General features: G+C 38.3%; 2 protein-coding genes across 2 annotated transcripts; both read left to right on the forward strand.

The window, feature by feature from the left end:
- Positions 1-220: 220 nt before the first annotated feature.
- Positions 221-1,472, forward strand: LOC120296080 (toll/interleukin-1 receptor-like protein). The gene is made up of 2 exons (XM_039317734.1): positions 221-277; positions 776-1,472. Exons 1-2 carry the CDS (start codon positions 221-223, stop codon positions 1,412-1,414), a joined length of 696 nt encoding a protein of 231 aa, XP_039173668.1. The 3' UTR covers positions 1,415-1,472.
- Positions 1,473-2,029: 557 nt separating this feature from the next.
- LOC104435209 (disease resistance protein RUN1-like) lies at positions 2,030-10,527 on the forward strand. The gene is made up of 4 exons (XM_039317744.1): positions 2,030-2,956; positions 4,658-5,084; positions 5,529-6,052; positions 10,354-10,527. The coding sequence occupies exons 1-4, from the start codon at positions 2,030-2,032 to the stop codon at positions 10,525-10,527; spliced, it is 2,052 nt and encodes a 683-aa protein (XP_039173678.1).
- The last annotated feature ends 565 nt before the right edge of the window (positions 10,528-11,092 follow it).

An 11,092-nucleotide genomic window follows, 5' to 3' on the forward strand; every position in this document is an offset into this window, starting at 1 on the left:
ACCCTCAGATTGCCATGCAGGTTTCTATGTGTCATGAATTCATAATTGAAAAGCCTTTTGGACATTAACTCTAAATATCGCTGCTTCCTTCTAAAAGTAGGCCCAGACCACTTCATTCCCTTCTTTTCTATGGCTTTTTCCTAAATTATCTTCTTCTTTTTTTAATATTTCGCATACTTCTTTTTTCAGTGGTTTACTTACTTTTCAAGAGTTGAATGATATGCCAACAAAAGAGCAATTAAAAAATGACCTGAAAAGAACTCAGGACAGTGGACAAGTATTTCATATATCATTAGTAACTTAAACACTAACGCGTCATGTTCATTTGGTGTCATTTAACAAATTACAGCTCTATTTTGCAGATAATATATCAATCAATAATTTAAATCTAAAAGTTAGAAGTGAATAGTTCGGTAACATCATATCATAAATTCGTCTTATATAGAATTATCAGCATGTGGGGCGAGCATGAAATAAATAAGAGAGAAATGACAACAACCATTTGTTAATCTCTGCCTCGCATTTCCAACTTCATTAAGAATATGCCAATTTTAAATAAATTTTAAATATGTAATCATGAAATTTGAACCAAAACATAAAAGAAGTGAAGCAACGGACCTAAAACGAATAGAGAAACAACATTCACACAAAAGAGAATAGATCATAAGGGGTGGGGGAGGGAAGAGAGAGAGAGAACCAAGCCAACAAGCATTTGCAAAAGCATCAGAAAAAGCATTTGCAAAAGCATCTTTCATTGTTCATTGATCCTTTTAAGCGGCATAAAAAGCATCTTTCGTTTCAACTTTTCCCTCTCGGATCGCCATGGACAAAAAGCGAGAGGAAGAGAAAGAGAGCGAGAGGAAAAGAGCACTCGAGAGCGTCCTCTTCTTCATCCATCTCTCCAAAAGCCACAGGTTTATGTAGCGGTCAATACGACGTGTTCTTGAACTTTAGAGGCTCGGATACCCTCAAGGCATTCACCGATCACCTCTATAACAATCTGGTCAAGGCAGGGACTGTACCATTTTGCGTATTTAGGGACGAGAACAGCATCCCAATTGGTGAGGAATTTGGTTCAGAGATTCTCGATGCTATCGTACGGTCTAAGATTTCGATCCCCATCATCTCTGAAAATTATGCTTCGAGCAAATGGTGCCTCCGTGAGCTTGTTCGTATCATGGAATGCAAGAAGAGCACGTCACACATAGTGTTGCCTATATTTTACAAAGTTGCCCCATCGGATGTGCGGCATCTAAAGGGAAATTTTGGAAATGCCTTCCATTTGAGGCGGGAGCATTATGATGAGACGGATATCTGGGAATGGCAACGAGCACTTAATGAAGTCAGTTACTTACATGGATGGGTATCTAATAAATTTGAGGACGGGTACTTCACTGAACTTTTCTTGTTTTGATAAGTTTGTTTTCTTCTTCAAGCAAAACCAATGAAATGTAGATCAATTACTTTCACTGCAAACTCAGAAAAGATTCCCAAAATGTCCCAATAAACGACCATACTGTGTCGAGGACAACAAACACCGAGTACTCACCAAGATGTCTCTGAAAACTAAACCAACAAGAACAAAAACCAAAGCATCTCAAGTGCCCAAGAATTTTACATTTTCCTCTGGTATAGAGCAAAAAACAAGGAAACGACAATACCTCCGGCCAATAGTATCGATCACTAAACGATAGGCCTACAAATGACTCTTATGCTTGGTCTTGCAAAGCTTGATCACCACTAGATATTATCACCCTCCTATAGCCAACAAGGGTTAGCGCATTTGATAAGGATCAATTACTTTGCATGGACTATGTCTAGGTTCATAATCACTCATTGTTTTTGTTGTTTGACAGGCATGAGGAAAAACTAATAGAAAATGTGGTTGGAATTGTTATAAGCAAGTTACAGGATGATTTTCAGCTAAATGTGCCTAAGCAACTAGTTGGACTTGATGGTTGTCTGAAGGAAATTATGAATTGGATAGACAGGTCCTTCCGGGCATGCTCGAATGATTGGAATTTATGGCATGGGTGGGATAGGCAAGACAACTCTTGCCAAGATCATTCACAATCAACTCTTGAACAAATTTGTGCATGTCAGCTTCCTTCCAGATGTTCGAGAAACCACCAGGCGCCACGGTATTACGTATTTACAAAGTCAACTAATATCGGATATACTACAGAGCAAAAATGAAGTGTCTAGAATTGATGATGGAATTAATATAATCAAATCTAGATTCAGACAAAAAGAGGTTCTTATTCTTTTGGATGATATAGACGACAAGAATCAACTAGATGCATTGGTTAGGAAACATAATTGGTTTATGGCAGGAAGTTTGATCATTGTTACCACTAGAAACAAAGCTGTTCTTGATCAATCTGAATTCGAGGTGGACTACAAGTATGAATTGAATGGATTGGATAAGGTGCATGCTTTGCTTTTGTTTAATAGACATGCATTTCGTATGGACCATTCTCCGAAGGACTTTGATGGTATATCTCGTGATATCATATTTACCATCGGTGGACTTCCCTTGGCACTTGAAGTCGTAGGTTCATACTTGTATAAAAAAAAGGATAGAGGAGTATGGGAAGAAGTGCGGAAGCAATTAAAAAATCAACCACACAGAGATGTCCAAAAAATATTGCAAATAAGTTATGATGCATTAGATGATGGAGATAAGCAGATTTTTCTGGATATTGCTTGTTTCCTAATTGACCAAAGGAGCGAATATGCCATCTACATGTGGGAGGACTGTGGGCTTTATCCAAATCAAGGAATTGAAGAGTTGAAATTGAGGTGCTTAATTAAAATTGATTATAATGGTTTCTTTAAGATGCATGGTCAAGTGAGAGATCTAGGAAGGAGCATTTTTCGCCAAAGACTTGAGAAATCTAGCATACCAGGGGACTATGACTACGAGGGATTCCCAAGAGCACTAATAAATCCAGAGGTAACATGTGGCACTCCTTTCTTTTTCTCTCCCTCTTATTTTAATATATTTCATCTTATCTACTTTAATATTTCATTTAGGATGATTAGATGCTCTTACTTTCTAGGAAAAAAAAATCTATTTAAACATCCATTCATGTCCATCGTAGATTAATTGTGACAGCGAAATGGATTATAAGTATCTCAAGGATGAAAAAGTTACATCATTTGATTCAATTTCATTGATATAAAGTACATCATAAGCATTTCTTTCCTCTTAAACTCTGCATCGTCGCTTTTGATTCCTCAATTTAAATTACTTAAAATGATGGTAACTTGAATCAGATTCCTCAATTACTTAATTTAAATCACATTAACTGGCTTGAGGCTTCTTAGAGGCCCGACCGTTGATCAGTTCCTTTGGCTACTTATTATATCTCAATCTGTTCCTCTCAACATCTGCTCCATGTCTAAACTCCAAAATCCTTAGTTCACAGATTCGTATATCCACATTGAGCCGGGGCTTAATTTATGTGTGGTCAAACTCAAGGCACTAATCCAATAAAAAGTTTAAATGGAGTTTTGTCTGTTTGGAACTAATGATCAAGCTTCTGAAACTTTCATACTTGAACATTATTAAACACTGTCTCTGATCAACTAAACTGTTGGGGGACAAACATAATTATTGTTATTAAAGTGAGTCAAAGCCATATGGGAATTTTTCACCATCTTCTACTAATTAAATGATCTGTTTTAGCAGGGAAGTTAAACAGTATGTTTTAACTCATGAGATAAAAAAAGAAACGGTGCCAATCTTATGCAAACAGAAATATGTATGTTCAGCTTTTTTTTTTTTTCCGTTTGGTAATCGAATAAGCATATTTCTCCAGAAACATATGGCAAAGTTTGCTAAAAGATATTGCCCAGCATCTCCAACCTATTGTCCCATATGTTAGAAACCTAAATCTAACCATGATACCATGAATGGAAGTTTATATGAACAAGTTGACATTTATATGTTTACAAGGTTTCATGTATTTCACCTTGGTGAAAAATTAAAATGCATGCACCACAAATTTTGCAAAAAGTTTTGAGGTGCATCTTTCCTAGATTCTCAAAAGCAAGAATTTTTTTTATCTTTATTTTCATATAAAGATCTACGGTATTGTTCAAATTTCAATATCAAAAAATTAAAGGTGATTTATGTGTTATTGTGTACGGTGAGGTTGAAATATGACAAATTTTGTGAGTTTAAGGTTTAAAAAAAGGCAAAAGTTAGAAAATAAAGAGACAATCTGACGATTGATTTGATATACGGGGCACCGATGGTATCCAAGGAATTTGCCTTGACAAATACCATGGCCAGCCACCGAGGCCCCGTGGCCATGCCCCGACTTACACGGACAAACAGTTTAAAAGCTTACGGAGCTTAAGGTTCCTTCAATTGAGGGCGGCGGCTTTAAGTGGAGATTTTGACAAACTATTTTCTGAATTAAGATGGCTTCAATGGTTTGACATTGACCCCAATTTATGTATTTTGGCAACCAATTTGCATCTACCGAAATTAGTGGTACTACAGTTGTCATACAACCATATCACAGAGCATTGGGGTGGATGGGATTCTGTGATGGTAAGATGGAAAAAATGCATCCTTTATGAACTTGTGGTTTGTTTTGTATTGTTGTTCAGCTCAAATTTTTACAGCTTATTCTCCTTTCTATAGGTGGCAAAGCGGCTGAAAGTTCTCGACCTTGCATTTTGCAATTATTTAAGATGTACTCCTGATCTTTCGGCTTTCACATTACTGGAGATTCTCATCTTGAAACACTGTGATGGAATGGAGCAACTCCACCCTTCCATAGGCAGAGTCAATAGCCTTGTTTCCTTGGACTTGAGTGATTGTGGCAGTCTCAAGGAGATTCCTACATCAATCAGTTCTCTGAGGAAGCTGGAGAAACTGAGTGCCAGGGGTTGTCGGTTATTGAGAGAAATCCCTAGCTCAATTGGAGATTTACAGAACTTGCGACATTTGGACATTAGTGAATCTGCCATTGAAAAGCTACCCAATACTATTGGAAGGTTGATGAATCTGCAGACACTAAGTCTTGAATCCTGCCAGAGTCTGAAAGGTGAAATTCCAAGTGAAATAGGTGACTTGTCTTCGCTCAAGATATTCAAAATCACTAGAGCACCGATATCTAACCTGCCAGAAAGCATCTGGAATCTTTCTTCCCTCCGACACCTTAGCCTAATGGGCTGTTATGAGCTCCGATCCTTTGCCCGAGCTTCCTTACGGCTTAACATATTTGACGGTCTCCTGTCAATGTCCTAGGTTGCCACACCTTTCTTGCCTAATCAACCTAGAACAACTTGATATTTATGGATGTGATCTACTTGAATATATCCCGAAGCTTCCCTCAAAACCCTTGAAACTTTGTGTTACCTCTGTCATAATTTGACAAACCCTAAGTTTGATGGATTCAAGTACTTGAAAGAGTTGTCAATAAGATACTGCAGTTCCATTAAGAGGTTGGACTTTTCACAATTAGATTGCTTGAAACGGTTACACGTTGAGTATTGCTATGATCTATTAGAAATTCAGGGCCATGATTTTCTGAATATCTTGGAGGAGATAGTTATAGATTGCTGCAAATCTATTGAAAGGCTGATCCTTCCAGAATTACGGTGTTTGAAGCAATTAAAGGCTAACTATTGCCACAATCTAGTTGAAATTCGAGGTCTTGACAGGGCGAAGTCCTTAGAGGTGTTGGATATCTCTGACTGTGGTTCCATTGAAAGATTACCAGACCTACCTTGCTTCTTGACCCTGAAAGAGTTGAACATCAACGACTGTCACAATCTACGTAGTGTTGAGAGCCTTGAGAGATTCTTGTCTTGCCGAAGCATATACATAACTGGGTGCAAATCCCTAGAGAAACTACCAAACTTGTCGAAATTTGAAAAGTTAGAGAATTTCACAATGAGGTATTCACTTGGTGTTACCAAAATTCCTGGGGTTGAGAAATCAAGGTCTCTAACACATATAGATATCACAGGATGCGAATCAATGGAGACTTTGCCAGATTTGTCGAGATGTGAGAAGTTACAATCTCTTTTGGTACGAGATTGCAAGAAACTTACTCAGCTTCAGGGACTTGATAAGTTGGATTTACTTTACTTGGATATTTCTGGGTGTGACTCTTTGAAAACAATACTGACTGGAACAAGCGTCTTCAGACATTATGAAGGACGGCGATATGGACTTTTCCATAAAAAGATAAATCTCTGTGAAATGATTAGTTTGCAGTAATAATGATGTGATAAATCTTATACCCATATGACAACATGAGAGGAGTCATGTTTCCTAAGCAGAGGTAAGCAAGTAAACTAATGTCTTTCTTTTGCGATTCATAATCTTCTTTTGACAAGAAGGTTCTCCTTGACAGGGCTGTACTTTCCTAAATTCCTGATCTTACATAATTGAAGGAGTGGGGGAGTTGATTACAAGCTCACATGATGCTTCAGTGGAGACCGAACTGTAGATCCAAATAGTGTTGTATGTACATTAGGAGGTATCATTCAACTTGTATGATTTTTCATCCTTTAATGACCAGTGCCAGCAAATAGAGCAACGCTTTTCCTGATCGACAGCGGGTATCTATTTGGTATGGAGTTGCCTAAATATACTTGTTGTTGATTGTATTATAGCAATCTGTTATCCTTCCATTGGAACCTTTTGCAGACAGATTAGCGGATTGCAAGGAAACAAATGAAAATATCCACATATGTAAACAAGAATTACCTAGTGATTACAGTTTTCCCCTCTGTAAACCCAGGATTCTGCTACAGAATATTGTTATTGTAGGCTGCGCCCATTTCCATTTTTTGTTCTGTCTCAAAATAGTATATTACTTTAAAAAATCCTTCCATTTTCAATTCCTTTTATGAGCTCTTTTACGTGTCAAATTTGGCTAATGGCTGATATCTTGTACAGAACAGACATCTTTCAATTCTTCATGATGATTGGAAACCCTTTCAAGTTCCTTGTTGTTCCCTTGAGCATGAATTAGGTATGAGAAAATGAGCTAAATTAAAAATCAATGTTCAAGTTATTCTGGCGCATGATTGAAAAAATATGAAAGTAGTTTTGGCTAGTCGTCATATATGATTTTGTGTTGCCTTTCCATAACCAGTAGTGAGATAATCTTTTTAAAAAGTCATCAATTGAGGTAAACTTGGTGCTGCCTGCTTTTATTACAGGTCTGGTCAGTTCATGTAATGTTTGAGGCTTACTTTTGGACTTTGATTCAATAGTTGTATTGATGACCATTTTTGCATAAACAGGAAATTTTTGCCTGTTCTGTGAAACACCCTGGGGCAAGGAGCTCAAGAATTTGCTAGTTAGTTTGCAACCCATTTGATCCTATTATTGTTACAAAATGATTTTATCACATATTGATTTGGGTCTACCTAACTCGGCTGAGGAACTTTGAATTCCATAACATAGACCGATCAAAATGAAGAACGGGAATTTTTCAGAGGAAGCATCAGCAACATTTGAGGACCATCTTGTGTGCTAACCTTGAGAGACTCATGGGCCAACTAGGGTATCCGAAGTTTTGATGCTCATGAAGATTCAAACACTTGATCTATTCTCAACATCACATACTTGAACGATTGGAAATGTAGTTTTTTCAATTGAATCTACTTTCTGTTTACCCATATGGTTTTGCCTCTTTGTTAATTAAATCCATACTTGCTGATTTTTTTGTATGTTACCCTAATGGAGAGTTGTTTGGTGTGGTTGCCTTCTAATGATGTGGCATCCCAAAATTTCATAGCAATTTCTGGAGGCATTACAACCTATGGAAAGGTGATGGAAGTACCCTTAAGTTGAATTGTAGCCTTTTAATCCATAATTTGCTATAAGATTCATGGCCAAGCTTTTAATGGATAATTATTTGATGGGAAAGAAAATCCTATCATTGGCCATGTGTGTTATAAATTGGAATTTATTGATTTATAATTTCAAGTTTTATGGTCATATGAAATTTTAATTTAGTATTTATATAAGTGGGGATTTAAGGTAAACTATTAAAAATAAACATGGACTTATTTAAGAAAATTTTGGGCCATTTAAGTTTGGACTTTAGGTCCAAGAGTGTTGAGCCTAAAGGCCGGCCCATGAAGCCCCATTGGGCCGTCGACCAAGGCTGGCCCCAAGCCCAGCCGGATAAAAAGCCCATCTTGCATGGCAATTGCAAGTGTCCTTTCCTAGTAGCCAAGTGTAGCAAGCCATGCAAAATCAAATGATGGCTAATGATGAAGGAAGGAAATTAGAGAGGAAGAGGGGGGGATTAAGCGAGGAAAGGGAGAGAAAGAGAGGGAGTCGTCCGAGAGAAAGAGGAGAGAAAGAGAAAGGAAAGGAAGAAAGGAAGAGAGAAAGAGCCGTGCGTGAGAGAGAGAAGAAGGAGGTCTGTTCGCCGATCGTCCGCCTAGCTCGTCGCCGTTCGTTCGCCGCCTTGCCCGCCATCTTTGTTGCTGTTTGTGCTCGGATTAGAAGCAAGTAGAGTCCTAAAACCTACCATTTGCTTGCTGTGATGTGTGTGTAGAAGATGGTGAATTTTGGTTGTGGTGGATGTGATGAAAGTTTGAAGTTTTGGGGAGAAATTCGTTGGCCTAGCATGCTGTTTTCTGGAGAAATCAGTCCGACCATTCACGAGTTTGTGAGCTGCATGTGACTTTTTAGTTGGAATCTCGCTTTGATCTCTTAATGAAAGTTGTAGAGAGCATCTTGAGAAGTAACATACTAAAATTTTAGTTCAAACGGACAGGGATTGCTTGGTGAAACGATTTTCCTTTGGAGAAGTTAGATCTGGAATGTGTGATGTTGACCTTCAGTGATTTCGTGGACTGTAAAGTAGCTTTCTTGCGAAAATATCACTTTGATTTCTTAATGAAAGTTGTAGTGTACTTCTTGAGGTAAAACATATTAAAAATTTAGAGGAAATGAACCAAGATAGGTCGGTGAAATCGTTGTCTTTTGAAGAAACTGAATCTGGGAAAATGCTACCTTGATCTAGTATGATTCTGTGATTTTTATAAAATCATCCAGTTAAAATTTGATCGTGTGACCTTAATGAAAGTTGTAGGTAATATTCTGAGGTATAACATACTGAACATTTAGAAGAAACGGACATATGTAGGTCGGTGAAATGAATTTCCTTTGAAAGAAGATAATCTGGAAAAACGACACCGAGAACAGGGGGAATTAATCATCTATATCTAGTAATCTAGAACGATTTGGGTTTCGATTTATTCACGATATATTTACCTTTAGGAATTTTCTATAACATATCAAAATTTCAGAATTTTTGAAGTTCATTTGGATATTTAATTTAAAGTACTTCCGAAACTGTGCAAGCTGAAGTGTTAAAATTTTGAAGACTGTGATGCATGGACCGTGCTGTTTTGTGGGAGATTCTTTTGGTATGGTGTTTTTCATGAGATATCCACCTTTAGGTCTCTTCTATAATGTGACAAGTTTTCATAATTTATTTACACCATTTACTGATTTTTCTAGAGTTTTAACCAAAGGAGTGCATTCTGTTTTATCCAAAAATTGATGTGTTTTAAAAAACAAATGAATTTTTCCATGTGATGTAATGCTTTGAGTGGTTGATTTTGCTGCATATGTGATGACATATGGCATGTTATATGGTATCAAAAGCTGGTTGAGACTTTTGATATTGATGCATCAAATGCTTTGTTGAAATTGAAATACATGTGCAAATATAAATTGAGTTAATAACAAGACCGTCGGAGGTGTGAGTTGACGATGTCTCGGGAGTTTCGAGATGCCCGGAGTGTGTGTGCTGGATGCTTGGAGTGTGTGTGCTGGATGTCCTCGGGAGTTTCAAGATGCCCGGAGGTGTGTGCCGGAAGCCTCGGAGGTGTGTGCCGGGGGATACCTCATGATGCTAGTTGGGGTACGAGATGCCCGGAGTGTGTGTGCCGGAGGTTCCTCGCGGTGCCACGTTGGATGCGAGCGATAAATTGTGGGATGCAAACATTGGGCCATGGAAAGAAATGATGTGATCTAATTGAAAGATAAAGATCGAGGATTGAATCATGTGCATGGATGTATGCTTGATAGCATGGATGATATGAATCATGGTGGTATATGCACGTTGCATGATGATATGCATGGCTGCTCGATGATATAAGTACAAGTGTATGGTGATTTATGTATGTTGTATGGTGATATACGCATGGCTGTAAGGTGAGGTATGCTTGAATGCATGAATGATATGTGTTTTATTCTTGATACCTTGATTGTTCTGTTTGACGCATTGTGTAGTTTGGTGGATCTTTACTGCTGAGTGGTTGTACTCATCCCTTTGGGGATTAATATTTCAGATTAGCAAGATGCCTCTTTCACCAGTCGTGCGTGGTACCTACTATGACATACCTACTGATGTTGATGTGGAGTGCATGGAGCACATCTGTGTCGGTGCCCCTGGTTTAATGTTTGTCCAAGTCTGTGTCTTGGTGATGTACGATGTGGGTCTTGCTAATGGCCCGGTTATCTAGGAGTTTTTGTCTGTCCATGTCTGGCGCGATGGAGTGATGCTAGGGATGCTACCGCTGCCGCCGCCCGATGCACCGGGTTGGGTGTGATGGCACATATGATTGGTGGGAGCTGACACTTTTTGGGGATAGCCAACGCTTGTTGATGGAGGGGTGTACATGTTCGATGTAGGGTTGAGTCCTCTTTTGAGTTATAGCCAAGTATAGTTAAAAATCTTGGCCTTTTGGCTATACCGACCCGAAATATCCATCTTGAAAATATAAATAATAGTGACTCGGCTTTCTCTTTTCATTTGGAGCATAGTTGGTGTACATTGCATTATTGTTATTGGAGTAAGGGATGGTGAGACTCGTTTATGCTTCCGCTGATGAACTGCGCTGGGACTTTTACAAAAAAAAAAATCTCTCTAGTTAAAAGGTATCAGTCTGTGAAAATGTAGGAGATCAAGTAATAGGTACCTATGGCAACCTCAAGCAAATCGGGGGCGCCACAACGATTTTGGTATCGAGCAATGGTTATAGTTGGAGTGATAAGGAGCCTCATTTGGAAATTGAGGAATATGATGAC

The sequence above is a fragment of the Eucalyptus grandis genome, chromosome 1, assembly GCF_016545825.1.
Source record: "Eucalyptus grandis isolate ANBG69807.140 chromosome 1, ASM1654582v1, whole genome shotgun sequence".
NCBI lineage: Eukaryota > Viridiplantae > Streptophyta > Magnoliopsida > Myrtales > Myrtaceae > Eucalyptus > Eucalyptus grandis.

Bases quoted from the DNA above. Each gene is read 5' to 3' on its own strand.
- LOC104435209 (XM_039317744.1), top strand. From the start codon at position 2,030: ATGGGTGGGATAGGCAAGACAACTCTTGCCAAGATCATTCACAATCAA. The intron at 2,957-4,657 runs GTAACATGTGGC...TCCTTTCTATAG, and splicing joins GAGCACTAATAAATCCAGAG to GTGGCAAAGCGGCTGAAAGT. The intron at 5,085-5,528 runs GTGACTTGTCTT...ATGATCTATTAG, and splicing joins TGAAATTCCAAGTGAAATAG to AAATTCAGGGCCATGATTTT.
- LOC120296080 (XM_039317734.1), top strand. From the start codon at position 221: ATGCCAACAAAAGAGCAATTAAAAAATGACCTGAAAAGAACTCAGGAC. The intron at 278-775 runs GTATTTCATATA...GATCCTTTTAAG, and splicing joins GAACTCAGGACAGTGGACAA to CGGCATAAAAAGCATCTTTC.